Source organism: Aptenodytes forsteri, unplaced genomic scaffold (genome assembly GCF_000699145.1).
Source record: "Aptenodytes forsteri isolate BGI_AS27 unplaced genomic scaffold, ASM69914v1 Scaffold454, whole genome shotgun sequence".
Taxonomy (NCBI): domain Eukaryota; kingdom Metazoa; phylum Chordata; class Aves; order Sphenisciformes; family Spheniscidae; genus Aptenodytes; species Aptenodytes forsteri.
In genome coordinates this window covers 45,691-60,382 of record NW_008795713.1, presented here as the reverse complement: position 1 = coordinate 60,382, position 14,692 = coordinate 45,691, and the positions used below count along the sequence as shown (strand labels likewise).

Genomic DNA, 14,692 nt, shown 5'->3' with positions numbered 1-14,692 from the left:
CCCCCCCCCCCCCCTCCATTTAATTAAAAGTCTTAATTTAAGCAAAGCTTTTGCAGAATCCCCTGTCTGCTGCAACGAAGTTGCTGGAGGAATCCGGGGCTTTAAATTCAGTTTGCTGTGGCGTGTACACGGGACTTTGCATCTGATTTGCAACATGAAATTTGTTACCAGCCGCCTCCTGAGGGCTGAGGCTTTGCTTTGCTTTTCTGCCTTGGAAAAAAAAAAAAATAAAAAAATAAGCGGGGGGAGAGGGAAAGAGAGAGAGAGAGAGAGAGAGGGGAGGGAAAAGCTTTGCTGCATAAACCCCAGATGGATCCGGGATGACTCCAGCCTCGTGGATTTGCGGGCGGCCGGGCAGCAGCTGCAGGGTGGCTTGGCAGTCGCATGTAGCCTGCGTGCCACGGGGACGCGCCGGATCTCGTCTGGCCGCCGCGTTGCCGGCGGTGCGGCCCCGGCCCTGCCGAACCCCTGGGGTTGGCAGCGCGCTGGCGGTCCCGGCTCTGCCGCCGGGAAGAAGGAGCTGGGTCGCAGCCTGCAAACGCGCCGGGGTCGGCACGGCGGGGATGGAGGCACCGGGCTCTTGATCCGACACCGGCCAAAAGTCCCCGGAGGGCTGCTCTCGTCCCGCACTTCACGCGGGCTCTGACGTGCCGGATCTCCTCGGGGACGGGGGGTGTCATCGCAAGCTGCGTCTGCAGGCGGCCAAAAATGTCGAGAAATGATGTGGGTTTCCCCCCCCCTCCTCTTTCTTTCATTTGCTAGCAACACCCTAGCAAGGTTTTAAATCTGCCTCGCCGTGCAAACTTAGACGCAGACGCATAATTACAAGCTTCCCCGATGCGTCATCGTGCAGCAGTCGATGGGTCGGCCGCCGAGCAGGAGCGGCGGGCGGCTTTTCCGTCCCCTGCAGCCGTCCCCAGCGAGAAGCAGCAAGCGTCCCCGGGGGGGGGGGGAGACCCAGCCCGCTCCCGAGGCGGGATGCGGAGGGATGTTCCCCGGGAGATGCGCATCCTCGGCCCGGCCGGCTTTCCGCTGCAAGGCTGGAGCCGCTCCAGCGAGAGGAGCGTCGGGGCTGGACGCAGCCGGGCCAACGCGTTTTCCCTCTGCCGTGCCGCGGGGAGGGGGAAGGGGAGGAAGCTGAATCATTTTTCTTTTTTTCTTTTTTCTTTTTTTTTTTTTTTTTAGCTGAAATTCCTTCCTTCCTTCCTGTCCCCAGAATACCAGTACGTGAAACCGTCTGCGGGGCTGTGGGCCGGGAGAGCGGCCGGCGGCAGGGTTTGGCACGGGAGATGTCGGGTAATCCTGGTGCTACCAGCAGCGCAGACCGTATCGTCGGGCTGCGGTGGAAGCAATGACTCAATTGCAAGAGGCATCCCACCAAGGCACTGATTTCCCTTTTCAAGTTGGTTTTTTGTTGGGGTTTGGGGTTTTTTTTCCTTTTTTCTTTATCTATTTCTATTTCTTTGCAACTTTTCCTGCTGACAGGCCGGCGCTGGCCCCACCTGCCTCCCCGCTCACCTCAAAAGGCAGCGGGTTTCCAGGCGTGCCGGCGCGGGCTCCGGCTGTTGGCAAAACGTTTTCTCTTCCCCGGAGCTGGGATCGCAGGGAGCAGCCGTTTGGAGACCTGGGAAGGGGAAAAAAATAAATAAAGCTCCCGGTCTCGGAGAGAGCGTTTTGCAAAGCTCCGGCTGGAGGCTGACCCGCTTTGAGGATTTGATCCTGTTCCTCTCTTAATCTTTTAATTGTGGCGTTTGCTCTGCGGGGGCTCCCAAGGTGGCAGCGCCTGTGCCGTGCTTTGCTCTTTAGCGTGCGCGATGATTTTATTTTCCTCCTCGTTTTTCCATTTTTTTTTTTTTTTTCCCTTGGCTTGTCCCTACCTCCGCCTGGCTGGGCGCCTCTCGCCGGGACGCCCGGCGTGCCCTCCCCTCGCTCCCCGCCGCGCTGCCCTCTTCCATCCTGCCCCCGTTGCAGGCGGGCTAGGCAGAGCGTCTCGCTCCCGTCGTGCGTTCGTGAAAAGCAAATAGCCGTCATTTAACTGAAAGTAGCCAAAATCGGGGAAAATAACCTCAGAGCGGAAACCTCTTGAGGGTAGCGCGTAGGATGTGGCTGCAGGTGCCGGTTCGGAGGCTGGCACCAGCGCTGGGACTGGGTGAGTCAAGGGCGGTTGCAGGATTCGGGCATCGTGCAAGGGTTCCGGAGTTCCAATTTTTAGGAAAACCGGAGGGCTGGTCTTTCAGGGCACCGAAAGGAGCTGCCCTGGCTCCGGGGTCAGGCCTCCGTCGAGCTGGCAGCGTTTGGTTTAAAATGGCATGTTTTGGCTCTCCGTAAGTCAATTAGGAAGGAGCTTATGCAAAGCCGAATTAAACTACTCTTTTAGACGGCAATAAGCCAGCGCTGGCCCGGCTCCTTCGAGCGGGATGGAAACGGGCTCCCGCCACGGGCGCGGGGTTGGCACCTCCCCGTGGGGGACTGGTGTCGGACTGGTGGCTCCTGGCTGGGCTGGGGGCTCAGCCGCGTGTGGTCCCGGTACCGTCGGGCGCCGGGGAGCTTCCCCTAACGAAGGGGCTTAAGGACTGTCCCGCTGCGTAGCAGGGCCTTAAGTCCTGGCGTCCGGGGTGATGCGGAAAGAGGAGCCGATCCTTCCTTGGCCCGGATAAGCGGCAGGTCTGACCTGCCCCGAGCGCCCTCCGCCTGGCTGCCGGGTAATCCCGCGGGGTTAATCCTGCGCCTACCCTTGGACCGACAACCGTGCCGGTCCTCACCCTGGATTGCTTCTGAAACAGGGGGGGGACCGGTCCCATTCCCGCCCCCAGCTCCCGGGGAAGCCGTTGGGGACGTTTCGGCCGTGTGTCCCCCTTCCGCAGCCCCCGTCCCGGGCTGCGACCGTGCCCGAGCTCCTTCGCGCCAAGGTCCTGGTTTATCCCCCACTTCAGCAAGCAAGGCAGGGGTCGTAATTGAGTAAATGAGAGGCATAATGGTTGTGCAGATCGGGTCTGGATTAAGATTGTCCAGGCAACCTTAAATGAAGTTGTTTTCCTAATATTTATCTCCTGGAGAGGGGAAGGAGCCGGGGAGCTGTTGCGCCTCGGGAGCCAGCTACGGCAGCGAGACTGTTGGGTTTAGGCCGCTGCGGGCTCCGACTTTGCATCCCCGTGGGGCGGTTTTGGGGGGGATACCCTCTTGCTCGGCCCCGCCACGAAGGGCTGAGAGTCTTGCCCGGCTTCGTGGTCCTCTAATGAAACCGGGCTGGGTTCGCTGCGGATGTTATTTTAGGCAGGTTGGGGCTTGCCAGGGGGGATGCTTGCCCAGGAGACACCCCCCCTGTGCTTCCCCCGGCCTGCCTCCAGGCAGCCCCCCTGCCCGAGGGACGATGCTGTGGGGGGCAATGCCGAGGAGCGATGCCGAGGGTCGATGCCTCCCCCTCCCCATCGTCCAGAGGAAGGCGTGAAACCGGGAGGAGGATTTGCACCGGCGAAGGCGAATCCTGCCCCGAGCCTGGCGGGCTCTGCGAGGCCGCGCCGGGCGCAGGGAGGTGTTTTTGGGTCCCGCCACCCTCCCCGAGGGGTGTAAGCGCGCTGTCGCTCTGTCGTGTGTCACACCCCTGCCTCTTGATTTGTTTGTCTCCTCTTTCCCCCCCACCTCCCCGCGCCGCTGTCCTCCGGGTGTCCCTTGTGCCACCTCTCACCGCCACCGCCCCTGTCTCTGTCCTCCCCAGCAGCCGACCGGGCAGCAAGAGGCAGCCTCACCTGCCCAGGTGAGCGGGGTCAGGGACGGGGCTGCTTGTGCTCTCATCCTGCACCCTCGCTTCATCGCAGCCTTCGGGGTGTAAGGCAGAGACCGGCTGCTCTTCCCACCGGGAGCACCTTCATTTTCTCGCTCTTCCCGTTGCTTTCCGACCCCTCCGGCCCTGCCCCGACGGGGGAGAGCTGTGGCTGGTTTGGTTGGGAGGAGGAGAGACAGGACAGCGGAGCCGGGCTTTCATCCCTGGGGCGGCGTGGGATCGTGGAGGGGCACGGGGAAGGGGAGGCAGCGCTCCAGACCCCTCATTTTGTGGATGGAGCTGGCTTTGGAGGCAGAGTCAGGCCCCCGAGGAGGGATGAAGGCTGGGGACTGCTCTGGCGTGCTGTTCCCTCTGGCCGCAGCTCGTGGGTCTCCTGCCCACACATCAAGCCCGCCGGCACCGTCTTGTTCAAGCAGCGTTTGCAGGGATGGCCGCCCAGCCTTGACTTCTCCAGACCCTCGTTAGCTGGAGACGAGCCCCCCCTTCCTATCGCAGTCCTTCCAGCACGGCAGCGAGGGGACGTGCTGCGCCCCTTTGGTGCACAGAAGGCCCCAGCCCACGCGCCCGTCCAGCATCCAAAGCCTTGCTGCAGGACTAGCGAGGCTCAGCGAGAGGGCAGGACCGTAAAGTAACTGTCCATTGTCTGTCTGTCTTTCTGTCACCCGTCCTTCGCTGCTTCGTGTCTCTCCTTCCATCAGCCCCATTGCAGCCTGGTAAAGACCTGCTGCCGAGCTCCGTCCTGTCTGCGCTGCGTGATGCATCTCTCCCCTCGCCTGCTGCCTTCGCTGTTCTCCCCGAGCCCCGCTCGCCCCGGGCAGCCCCCGCCGCTCCTCCCTGCCGGCAAACGCGAGACTGCGGGGGTCCCAGCCCCGAGCGGGGTCTCTTCTGGGGCTCTCCCCGGAGCCCGGTGGTGGTGAAGGGAGAGGAGCCTTTTCCCAAGGCGGTTTGGGGACAGGCAACTGGAGGGACGGGCAGCACTCGCCTGTGCTGGCTGCCGTCGCCTTCCAGCTCCGTGCATTTGTTTTTCCCAAGCCCAAGAAGGAGCCGTGGCTGGAGGATGGCTCCGTCCAGCCGTCCCTGGTCCCACCGTGGCTGGAGGATGGCTCCGTCCAGCCGTCCCCGGTCCCAGCTGTGGCCGGAGGATGGCTTTGTCCCTGGTCCCAGCTGTGGCTGGAGGATGGCTCCATCCAGCTGTCCCCCTCCTTGACCTCTCCTCCTCCTCCGCAGGTTAAGCAGCCTGTCTTCCCTGGGTGATTCGTCTTCAGAGCGGAGGTCTCCCGGGCACCACCGCCAGCCCTCCGACTCCTCCGAAACCACAGGTAGCTTTTCCCGCCCCCTCCTCTGCTTCTCTTGCACTTGAGGACTGCATTTAGTGCCCTGTCCGCCCAGGGAGCTTGGTGGCACGTTGCCACCTGCCTCAGTCCTTGCAGCGCCCTTGGGGACGGGGCTCCTGTGCCCCTCCGCGGCACCCAAAGTCACCCGGCCAAGGCTGCACGTGCCTGGGGAGGGCAGGACCCTTCCTCGGCTGCCGGTGAAGCAGCCCAGCAGGGCTAGGGATGACGCTCCAGCTACCCGCAGCCAGGAGCTCTTCCCACCCTGCCCGTGCTCACCGGGGGCACCCTGTTTTCAGGAGAAGGGGTCCAAGCAGGGACATCACACGAGGGGCTCGTAGGGTGAGGGCGAATTAGCCGTGCCCTTGGGGTCTGGCAGCAGGGTAGCTGACTCCGGGGGCTCTGCAACGGGCTCTGGCTCGGGAGAGCCGGCAGGAGCCGCAGCCCCTGAACCTGAGAGCGGCGGGGGGTCCCCACAGGCCAAGCCCACGCCCCAGGCTTGAAGCCTCACTGATTCTCCCTCCTCTCCTTCCCCAGGTCTGGTGCAGCGCTGCGTCATCATCCAGAAGGACCAGCATGGCTTCGGCTTCACCGTCAGCGGGGACCGCGTCGTCCTGGTGCAGTCGGTGCGGCCAGGTGAGAGGGGCCGGCGCTGGCAGCAGGGGGGGCAGGAGGTGCCTCGGGGCTCCCCTCACCCACTCAGAGCCACGTCCCTCCTGAGAAAACGTGGGAGAAAGGGGTTTTCCTTCCTAAGCGTTGCTGGCTTGGGGTCTCGCTACAGCGTCGGCCGCGGTGGGCAGGACACGACTGCTGGGGGGAAGGCAGGCGTTTTTGGGGGGGTGCGTTTTGGGGAGGCTCCCCAAAACCGCCGCGCTCTCCCCGCTCCTTCTACAACCCGGGGAGCTGCTGACGGTGGGTGGGTGGGGAATTCCCTTTTGTAGCCCTGGGTAAACACAGATTCAGCAGCTCGCTGCTCTTGGCGCTGTGCTGCAGGAGACGCTGCCGGTTTTGCTGTATAATGACTTTGCGGGGTGGCAGGGCTTGGAGCAGCAATTTAAATAGACAATGAGCTGCTTATTTTACAGCGGATGTTCCCACCTCCTCCCCCTTCCCCCCCTCTAGCCCGAAAGCCAGGAAAAATGAGAATATAGGAAAGGGAAAACGCTGCGAGTTTCAAGGGCAGGTTAGCGCTGGAGTGCCTCTCTCCTGCAACTGGAGCTGCGTGGGGAGCCCCCCGCATCGGCCCCCTCACCCCGGGGCTGGCTGGGGGGACGGGGATGAGGTCCCCAGGTGCGGGACAGCCCAGAGTCCTGTCCCCCCTCTCCCCGCTCACTTCATTTGCCAATAACGAGGCCGTTAAAGCCGAAAGAATCCGAACAATCCGACGTACTTTCCACTCTCGGAGCTCGCTGCCGTGTCTCAGGCCCTTGGCTTGGAGTTGAACCTAATGGAAACATTTTCCTCTTGGTTTTGGCTTTAGGAAAAGCGAATTTTTCGTGTATTCCAACCTCGGCAGCTTTGTTAAAGAGCAGGCAGGGGGAGAGGAGGCAGAGCAGTGCTGCTCTTCCTGGGCCCCACTCCTGCCTTTGGATCCAGGCACGCGGTGGCTCTCTAGATGTGTCGGAGCCAACCCGAATGGTGGGATAACAGGTTGGGGCCCCCTCGTCCATCCCGAGACGGATGGAGAAGGCTGGGGACTGGCTGGGTGAGCAGAGGAGGGCTTGTCTGGATGAGCTGTGAGCTGAATGTGCGCTGGGTGTTGTGCGTAAAGCATCCAGAGGCTTGGTCGCCAGCCTTGTTCCGTGGGGAATACCGTGCCTGGTGGTCCCCGTGTCCGTCCGTCCGTGTGTCCCCCGTCCCCCCCCCGGCAGGACGATAGCTGCACAGGCTGTGCCAGGACGATCTGGGACCGGCGGGAGGGGAGCCCCTGGCTCCGTCTGCTGCCCCTCCGGCCCTCCTGACGCCTGTCTCTCCTCCCTGTGTCGCAGGGGGGGCGGCCATGAGAGCCGGCGTGCAGGAGGGGGACCGGATAGTCAAGGTGAGCATCCCCGGCCGTCGCCCCTGCTGCTTCTCCGCGCGGGGCCGCACGCCCCGCTCCCCTCCCTCCCCCAGCCTGTCTGACCCACTTTCTCCTCTCCCAGGTGAACGGCACGATGGTGACTAACAGCTCTCACCTCGAAGTGGTGAAGTTAATCAAGTGTGAGTATGGCCAGGGAGCTGCGGCGGCTCCTTCTCACCCCGGGTGACCGGCAGCCCCGGTCCCCACCGGCCGGCTGCTCTGCTTGGCCGCCCCGCTCCATCGTGCCCGGGCTGCTGCGGATAAAACGGGAGGAGGTGGTGTGGGTGTGCAGGAGCACGTTTCCATCGGGCTATTAGGGAGATTGGTGGCAGCCAGCCCCCACCTCTTGTACCCACAGGGTGACGGTCTGCCCCGTAGCAGGGTCCTAAAAAGACAAATCGGTGTTTACAGCCTCGGTCACGAGCCTTGCAGCGCGGAGAGGGGCACCCCGTTCCTCCCCAGCCCGGGAGGCCACAGGATCCCACCCAAGGGCAGGTCTTGATTCTTGGGAAAAGATGGGAAAACCTGTCTCGGTTCTTCCAGTGTGTGTTTGCAGGGTGGGCCAGGGTAGCACCGGCCACGGCAGAGGTGGCCTCGCTGCTTACAGGGACAGGGACGTGCCCACCCCGATGCTGTGATGCCCATCGGATGCTTTAGGTTGAGAGGGTGAATAATGGAAGTCTTTCTCGCCCTCCCTTTCCCACTCCCAAATTTTTCCAGCCGGTGCCTACGTCGCTCTGACCCTCCTGGGCTCTCCCCCTCCTTCGGTGGGGCTCTCCAGTTCTCAGCAAGACGTGAGCATGGCAGGGCCCCCCCCCCCCCCCCCGCCGCTCCCTCCGCCGCAGCGCATCACCGACCCCAAGCCCCTGCAGGTAGCAAACCGCGCGGCGCTCCCCCCCCCCAGCCGTCCACGCTGCCGCCCTGCCCTGTCCCCCCACCGCCCGGCACGGTGGGCAGGAGGAAAGCAAAGCTCAGCCCTCTTTGCATCCATCCGAAATTGCAGGACCCCGAAGTCCAGAAGCACGCGACGCAGATTCTCCGGAACATGCTGCGGCAGGAGGAGGCAGAGTTACAGGTACGGCGGCGGCACGGCTCTTTTCTTCTGCGGAGCCGCAGGGGAGCAGCCCTCGGTGCTGCCCCGGTGCTGTCCCGCCTTCCCGGCCCTTGCAGCACACAGTGACCTGTGCACGCTGCAGCCCATCGTCCCACCGATCTGCTCAGCCCCCTTTCCTCGTGGGCGGCGGGACGGGGCTTAACGGGGTCGGGGGGCCGGTGTGACCGTCCCCTCTCGTCTCTCCGCTCAGCGCTTCTACGAGGTGTACAGCCGAAACCCTGCCACCACGGTGGAGGAGCAGATCGAGGGAGCGCGCCGGCGGGTCAGCCAGCTGCAGCTCAAAATCCTCCAGGAGACTGGTGGCTCCATGGTACGTGAAATTAGTGGGGTTACCCCCGGTTCAGGGGTCCTGCCATCCTCCCGGCTCCCTCTGAGCTCGGCCGGAGCCTGGGGAGACCCTCCTGAGGCGGTGGGCACAGCGGTGGAGGCAGCCCTGGTTTCCAAAACCTGCTGCAGTGGGAGCCGCTGCGGCTGGCCCGTCCCTGGCCCCGCGCCCGGGTGTCCCCACGTGCCGGGGAAATTCCCGCCGGTCCAACACACCTCCTCGTGTTGCAGGATTCGGGGCGGCTGTGCGGCGACTCCGGCTTGGCTGGTTTCAGGGTGATGGAAGGTGAGTTGTGCTGGCAGCTCAGACCCGTCCCTGTCTCCTGAACACGCGGGTCAGTCTCTCCTCTGCTCCCAGGACGCCTCTCCCTGGACTCGCAGGACGGTGACAGCGGGTTGGAGTCCGGGACGGAGCGGTTCCCCTCCGTGAGCGAGGTGAGAGCGGGCTTACTGCGGCCAGGGGGAGCCCACCCCAACTTCTGCTGGGCCCTGGGAGTGGGGAGAAAAGCCCAGATGGATGGGTCCGTGCCTCCTTAGGAGTCGAGGACCTGCTGTTGCAATCGCAATTATTTGTTTGCCATCTGAAGAAGCTGAATTTCTTGTAATGTGGTCTTGGCTCTGAATTTCTTGGGCTTGTCATGCTTAGCCTGGCATGACTGCCCCAAAATGAAGGGTACCCCGAAGTTTCTGGCTTGGGGGCCTAATCTTAAAGTTTTTCTGATGGCCCTGCTGGGTTTTTGTGGTTTCCAAGTTCCCTGGGCCCGTCTCCCTTTATGGTCTCTGACCTGGAAACTGCTCTCGAGATGGCCCCGAGTGCCTCTGCCGGGTGGGTTGAGCGGCGGCGGCAGCCCCCGGCGTGGAGCCTGGCCGTCCCCCCGCCCCGCGTCCCCTGACGCCTGCGTTGCCGTCCCGAGCAGATCTCCCTGAACCGCAACTCCGTCCTCTCCGACCACGGCCTGGACAGCCCGCGAACCTCCCCGGTCATCACCGCCCGCCTCTTCCAGCACCATCGCCGGCAGGGCTCCGACACCCCCTTCGCCCCTCCTGCCGAGCAGGTGGGCTGGGGCTGGGTGGGGGGGTCCCGCTGCGCGGCCAGGGCATCTGATGGGTGCCCGACCCGATCAGACGTGGTCCAAGCCTCCCTCGGGAGCTGGCGGGGTGGGTGCTGCAAGGAGGGCGAAGGCGTCCCCCCAGAGCCGGGCGCCTGGCTCCTAACTCTGTCCCCTCTCCCTGGCAGGGGTTAGACCGGACAGGACGACCCCTCATCATCGGGCCGGAGGAGGATTATGACCCAGGATATTTCAATAACGAGGTTAACGGTGTCCAAAGTATTCTTGGCTTTTTGTCCCCTCTCCTTAGGGGACCGGGCTGTCCCCCTCCCACGTGGGGTCCCTTTGTGGGCCCCCATGCCCTGGCACCCGGTGGCGTTTAGAAATCCTCCTGGGGACATCCAGGGACGGGCTGGTCCCGGGGAGGCGAGTGCCCGGCTGGGGTGAGGAAAGGGGTGTGGGAGCTGGAGATTTACCCCGGTGCTGAGCTGTGGGACGGGCCTGATCCGGAGGAGTTGATTCCTTTCCTTCCTAACTGGCTCTTTCTCCTCTGGTCCCTTCTCCGCGCAGTGCGACTCCCTCTTCCAGGACCTGGGCAAGCTGAAATCCCGGCCGGCGCATCTGGGGGTCTTCTTGCGCTACATCTTCTCCCAGGCAGATCCCAGCCCCCTGGTAAGGGACCCTCCGGTGCCACCGACGCGGGCACCAAGCAGGGCCGGGGGCGGGGGGGGGAGCGGATGCAGACGGGACGGCGTATTTGGCACCGTCCCTTCCTCCGAGTGAGCGCGGGGTGGTGCTGGTTTGCTGAGCCCGTCCGCAAAGCTCTTGCGTTGCCCTTCTGCCGGAGGCTGCCTGAGGCTGAGGCAGCTGCCTGCACCCGCCTGGTCCGCGGCTGCCTGCTGCAGGCAGCTGCCAGCCCGCGGTTCCCACAGCTGTGTGCGTGCACGTGAGGGGGAAGCACAGCGTAGGGTTACGCTTCCTCCCCTTCCTCCCAGGCGGGGCACGGGGAGGGGGGTGCTGCCCTCCCCAGACCCCAGCGATCGTTTCCTGTTTCATGGCCTTACGGGCGCCGCTTTACTGAGCCTTTCACTTCCCTGCTTCTAAACCTTCCTCCTCTTTCGCTGCCCACCTCCGCTCTCCCTTCCTTGCAGCTCTTCTACTTATGCACGGACGTTTGCCAGCAGACGGCCACCAAGGATTCCCGGGTCTTGGGGAAGGACATCTGGAACATCTTCTTGGACAGGAACGCGGTAAGGGCAGGACTCGGCTGTGAGCCTGCACAGGAGTCCTCGTCCCTGCAGGGGATCAGCTGGAAAGCCGGCGTTGGGTGTCGTGTCCCTTGCACGGGGATGGGGGGGGGGGTTTAATGGCGTTTTTGTCACTGACATTGCTTTGTTGCTGCTGGTTCCTCCGCATCGGTGCAAGCAGTTGCGTAAGGCGCGTACCCACGCGTTGCACAACTGCAGCTGCCCCGGTGCCTGGAAGCTTGGCGCAGGCAGGAGAGGAGGGTCCTGGCAGCGAGGACGGGGCTCCAGGCGCTCCCCTTAGTGCTCCTGGGGCCCGGGGCCCCCTCGGAGGAAGCGGGGTCCTATTGAGCTGCTTCGGAGGGGGTTGGGTGTTGGGTGCTGGGATGAGTGCTGGGCGCTCGGTGTGCGAGATTCCCCAGCTCTCACCTCTCCGGCTGCGGAAATTGCCACGGGGCGACGGTGCAGGAGCGCAGGGCACCCTCTTCCACGCCGGCTTGAGCGTGGCTCTGGCGTGTGCGCCGTATCCCCAGCTCCTGCCAGCCCTGCTCGCTACACGGGGAGAGCGAGCCAGTGCTGAGCTGTGCTTCTGTTCTGCCTTCCCTCCCCAGCCTCTCCGAGTGAAAGTGTCTGAGCAGCTCCTGGCTGAGATCGGTGAGTGAGGGGCTCCTGGGTCGTGCTGCCGCGGCCAAGGGCCTGTCGCAGCACCCACGGTCTGCACGGCCGGCGTCACCGGCACCTTCGCCCTGAACAAGGGCTGTTCGTTAGGATGCCAAATCAGGATCCCGAAGGACTTCTGCGGGACTCTGCCCGTTGCCCTCTTAGAGAGCATGTGCCAAGGTTTGGGACTGGGGCTCCTGAGCTCTTCCCCAGCTCGGTCCCGGTGGTCCCGGGGGTCTTGTTATGGGCAGGTGTCTCAGCCTGGGTGTGCAAATTGGGAAACGGGTTGTCCCATCCTGGAAACCAACTAGCAAGGGGGCTGCGCTCTGGCAGGGGGAGGCCAGCAGAGAGGCTCTGCGGTCTCCCTGCCTGCCCTGCTCTGCCCAAGGGCCTGAGGCTGCCGGAAGATCCCTTGCGCTCTCCCTTGCATGCTGAGCATGGTTGGTGACACCGATTCTCTTCTCCCGTCCCCAGAGACTCGCCTGCGGAATGGGGACGATGTCCGAGCCGCCCTCTTTGAAGCTCAGGAGATGGTGATGCCCGAGATACAGGAGCAGATCCAGGACTACAGGTAACGCAGCTGCCCGGGTGCCCCGCAGAGCTCGACGGGCTCCTGCCCGTGCGGGTGGCTGGTGCCCGGGCTCGTGGCCTTGACTCTTGTCCTCCGCAGAACAAAGCGCACCATGGGCCTGGGGAGTCTGTACGGGGAGAACGACCTCTTGGACCTGGACGGGGACCCCCAGAAGGAGCGGCAAGTGGCCGAGAAGCAGCTGGCCCAGCTGGGCGACATACTGTGAGTGCCGGGCTGCCGCGGAGGCTCCCTGCCCTGCACGTGGGGGAGCGCCTTCTCTGCCTGGATTTGGGGCGAGGATGTGGGGAAGGGGATCAGACACAGGCTTAGCTCTGCTCCTTGATCCTGCTTGATCCACGTTTGCCGTTGGAGGTGGGAAGGAGAGTTTGGAGCCGGCACTGGGTGCCGTGAGGGGCAGGGGGCACGGTGGGATGGAGGGCTCGGTGCTGCGAGCGCTCTGCCTGGGGGCTGAGTAGAGGAGCCTGTTCCAAACAAGCTCTTTTATCCCTCCCCATCTCTCTCTCCAGGTCAAAATATGAAGAGGACAGGAGGTGAGTGGCCCCGGGGCACAGGGGGAGCGCGTCCAGATGCGACTGCCTTACAGTTGTTAGCTGAGGAGGCAAAAGGAGAGGAGTCGCAGGAGCATCCCCTTCCCGTGCTGGCCTCCGGCACCCTCTCCCCGTGCCAGGCGTATCCCCGTGGGCTCTCAGGCTGGCCCTGGGGAAGGGTGAACACTTACCTCGGGGTCCTGGCGTGCCGGGTGCGGCCCCCTGCCAGCCCCTGCCGCCACAGCTCGCCCTCTTGAACTGCTTCTTGCCTTTCCTCCCTTCTCACTTGCCCTGCATCCCAACCCGGGCATCCTCTCCTGCCTGGGGTTGGATGGACCCTCTCTCCCCGCAGAGCCCCGCGGGATGTCCCGGCCTCCCCCATTGTCCCCCCCCTGGCCTGCGGTGCCCTGTCCTGGTGTCGGATCTCCAGCCTCACGCTCTCCTCTCTTCCAGCTCCCCCATGGCCTTTGCCCTCAGCACGTATATGAACCACACAGGCATCCGCAGCCGGGAGCCCCGGGTGGCCGGCACCAGCGAGAAGGCCCAGTCCCTCCCAGACAGGGACAAGTGGCTGCCCTTCTTCCCCAAGACCAAGAAGGTGGGTGGCTTGCTGGCAGCCGCTCCTCCGCCCCGGGGCCAGGCTGGATCTTTTGAGGCAACCCGGGGAGATCCCCGTCTCCCCCGTGCCTTGGAGAGCCACTTAGCGCCAGGGCGGAGCTCGATCCTGGCCCCATCCCTTCCCCAACGGCTCACGCCGCGGCGTTCAGCCAGCGCGGTGAAGGTTGGGGTCACCCTCGGGGCCCACGTGGTGACGTGTTTTTATCAGTGCTCCTCTCGGGTGTCCCAACAGAGCAGCAGCACGAAGAAGGACAAGGATGCCATGGAAGACAAGAAACGCAACCCCATCCTCAAGTACATTGGGAAGCCCAAAATCTCCTCCCAGAGCAGTGAGTATCGGGACCTTCTGGGGTGCTGTACCCACCAGCCTCCCTGCTGCTTGGAGGAGATCTGCAGCCGTCTGCGTGCCCGGGGCCGTCGGGTGGCCTTCGGCACCCGTGGGACTCCCGTTCACCCGGTAGCAGGCATTTCTCATCAGCCACCCTCTGCTCTCCTCCAGCCGCTCGTTGGAAACCTGTTGTCTCAGCCGTCCGTGCTCCCAGATGGCTTTGAGGGGAGTGGGAAGGGAGCAGAGCTGAGCTCTCCCCCCCAGCCTTATCTTTCGTACCCAATCCTGCAGGCTTACGGGCTGCTCGCTGTGTCTTAAAAGTGCCACAGCACCTGAGGGGGCTGAAGTGGTGGAGAGCAAGTGTGGACACGTGTGTGTGTGTGTGTACACGTGTGTGTGTGTACACGTGTGTGTGTGCCCGCCTTCCTCTCCCTCTCCTTCTGCTTTGAGTTCTCATGCCGTTAGCTCACACGTTCCCTCTTTGCCTCCTTCACTGCTGAAATGCAGGATTGATTTGACATCTCATTTTTGTTTTCCCTTTCAGCATTTCATGTCCCTTTGTCCCCTGTTGAAGGTAAAAGGCCTCTTCTTTTGTTTGCCATTCACCTCATGTGCTCAGTTTTATTTTGTCCCCCCCCGAGCTACCCCAGCGTTGTTGCACCGGGCGTTGGGGTGGGCTCGGACGGGTGCCGGGGGGTCCGGGAGGAGGGCTGCCCGTGGCGGCTGGCCGTTCCCTCCCAGGCGCCGGCTCAGCACATCTCCCCGAGGAAGCTGGCAGCCGCCCCCCCGCCGGCGCCGCCGCCTCCGCAGCCCAAGCTGGACGGGGCTCTGCCGGGCAGACGGCCGAGGCCGCGGTGCCGCGGGGTGGGCGGCAGCACCAGCACCTCCTGCCCAGTCGCGCGCAGCCCCGGTCTCACAGGGGATGCTTCCTTGCTTTCGCCCCAGCAGTCAAACCCGGCAATGTGAGGAACATCATCCAGCACTTTGAGAACAACCAGCATTACGAGAGCCAGGAGCCCGGCACCCAGCGTCTCTCCACCGGCAGCCTCCCCGAGGCCCCGCTGT

The 14,692-nt window shown here is 63.8% G+C and overlaps 1 protein-coding gene across 1 annotated transcript in view; it reads left to right on the top strand.

Moving 5' to 3' along the window:
• Nucleotides 1–837: 837 nt before the first annotated feature.
• Nucleotides 838–14,692, top strand: part of ARHGEF11 (Rho guanine nucleotide exchange factor 11) — a 46,024-nt gene continuing 32,169 nt past the window's right edge. Inside the window, exons 1-23 of the mRNA XM_019473181.1 lie at nucleotides 838–1,065; nucleotides 2,378–2,526; nucleotides 5,009–5,100; nucleotides 5,650–5,748; nucleotides 7,101–7,150; nucleotides 7,254–7,311; nucleotides 7,892–8,043; nucleotides 8,175–8,246; nucleotides 8,476–8,595; nucleotides 8,841–8,895; nucleotides 8,968–9,044; nucleotides 9,527–9,664; nucleotides 9,847–9,921; nucleotides 10,229–10,330; nucleotides 10,810–10,908; nucleotides 11,514–11,556; nucleotides 12,037–12,133; nucleotides 12,233–12,355; nucleotides 12,661–12,684; nucleotides 13,135–13,279; nucleotides 13,532–13,628; nucleotides 14,172–14,201; nucleotides 14,576–14,690. Coding sequence (XP_019328726.1) covers nucleotides 838–1,065; nucleotides 2,378–2,526; nucleotides 5,009–5,100; nucleotides 5,650–5,748; nucleotides 7,101–7,150; nucleotides 7,254–7,311; nucleotides 7,892–8,043; nucleotides 8,175–8,246; nucleotides 8,476–8,595; nucleotides 8,841–8,895; nucleotides 8,968–9,044; nucleotides 9,527–9,664; nucleotides 9,847–9,921; nucleotides 10,229–10,330; nucleotides 10,810–10,908; nucleotides 11,514–11,556; nucleotides 12,037–12,133; nucleotides 12,233–12,355; nucleotides 12,661–12,684; nucleotides 13,135–13,279; nucleotides 13,532–13,628; nucleotides 14,172–14,201; nucleotides 14,576–14,690 — 2,240 coding nt within the window. The remainder of the gene's footprint in view (nucleotides 1,066–2,377; nucleotides 2,527–5,008; nucleotides 5,101–5,649; nucleotides 5,749–7,100; nucleotides 7,151–7,253; nucleotides 7,312–7,891; nucleotides 8,044–8,174; nucleotides 8,247–8,475; nucleotides 8,596–8,840; nucleotides 8,896–8,967; nucleotides 9,045–9,526; nucleotides 9,665–9,846; nucleotides 9,922–10,228; nucleotides 10,331–10,809; nucleotides 10,909–11,513; nucleotides 11,557–12,036; nucleotides 12,134–12,232; nucleotides 12,356–12,660; nucleotides 12,685–13,134; nucleotides 13,280–13,531; nucleotides 13,629–14,171; nucleotides 14,202–14,575; nucleotides 14,691–14,692) is intronic.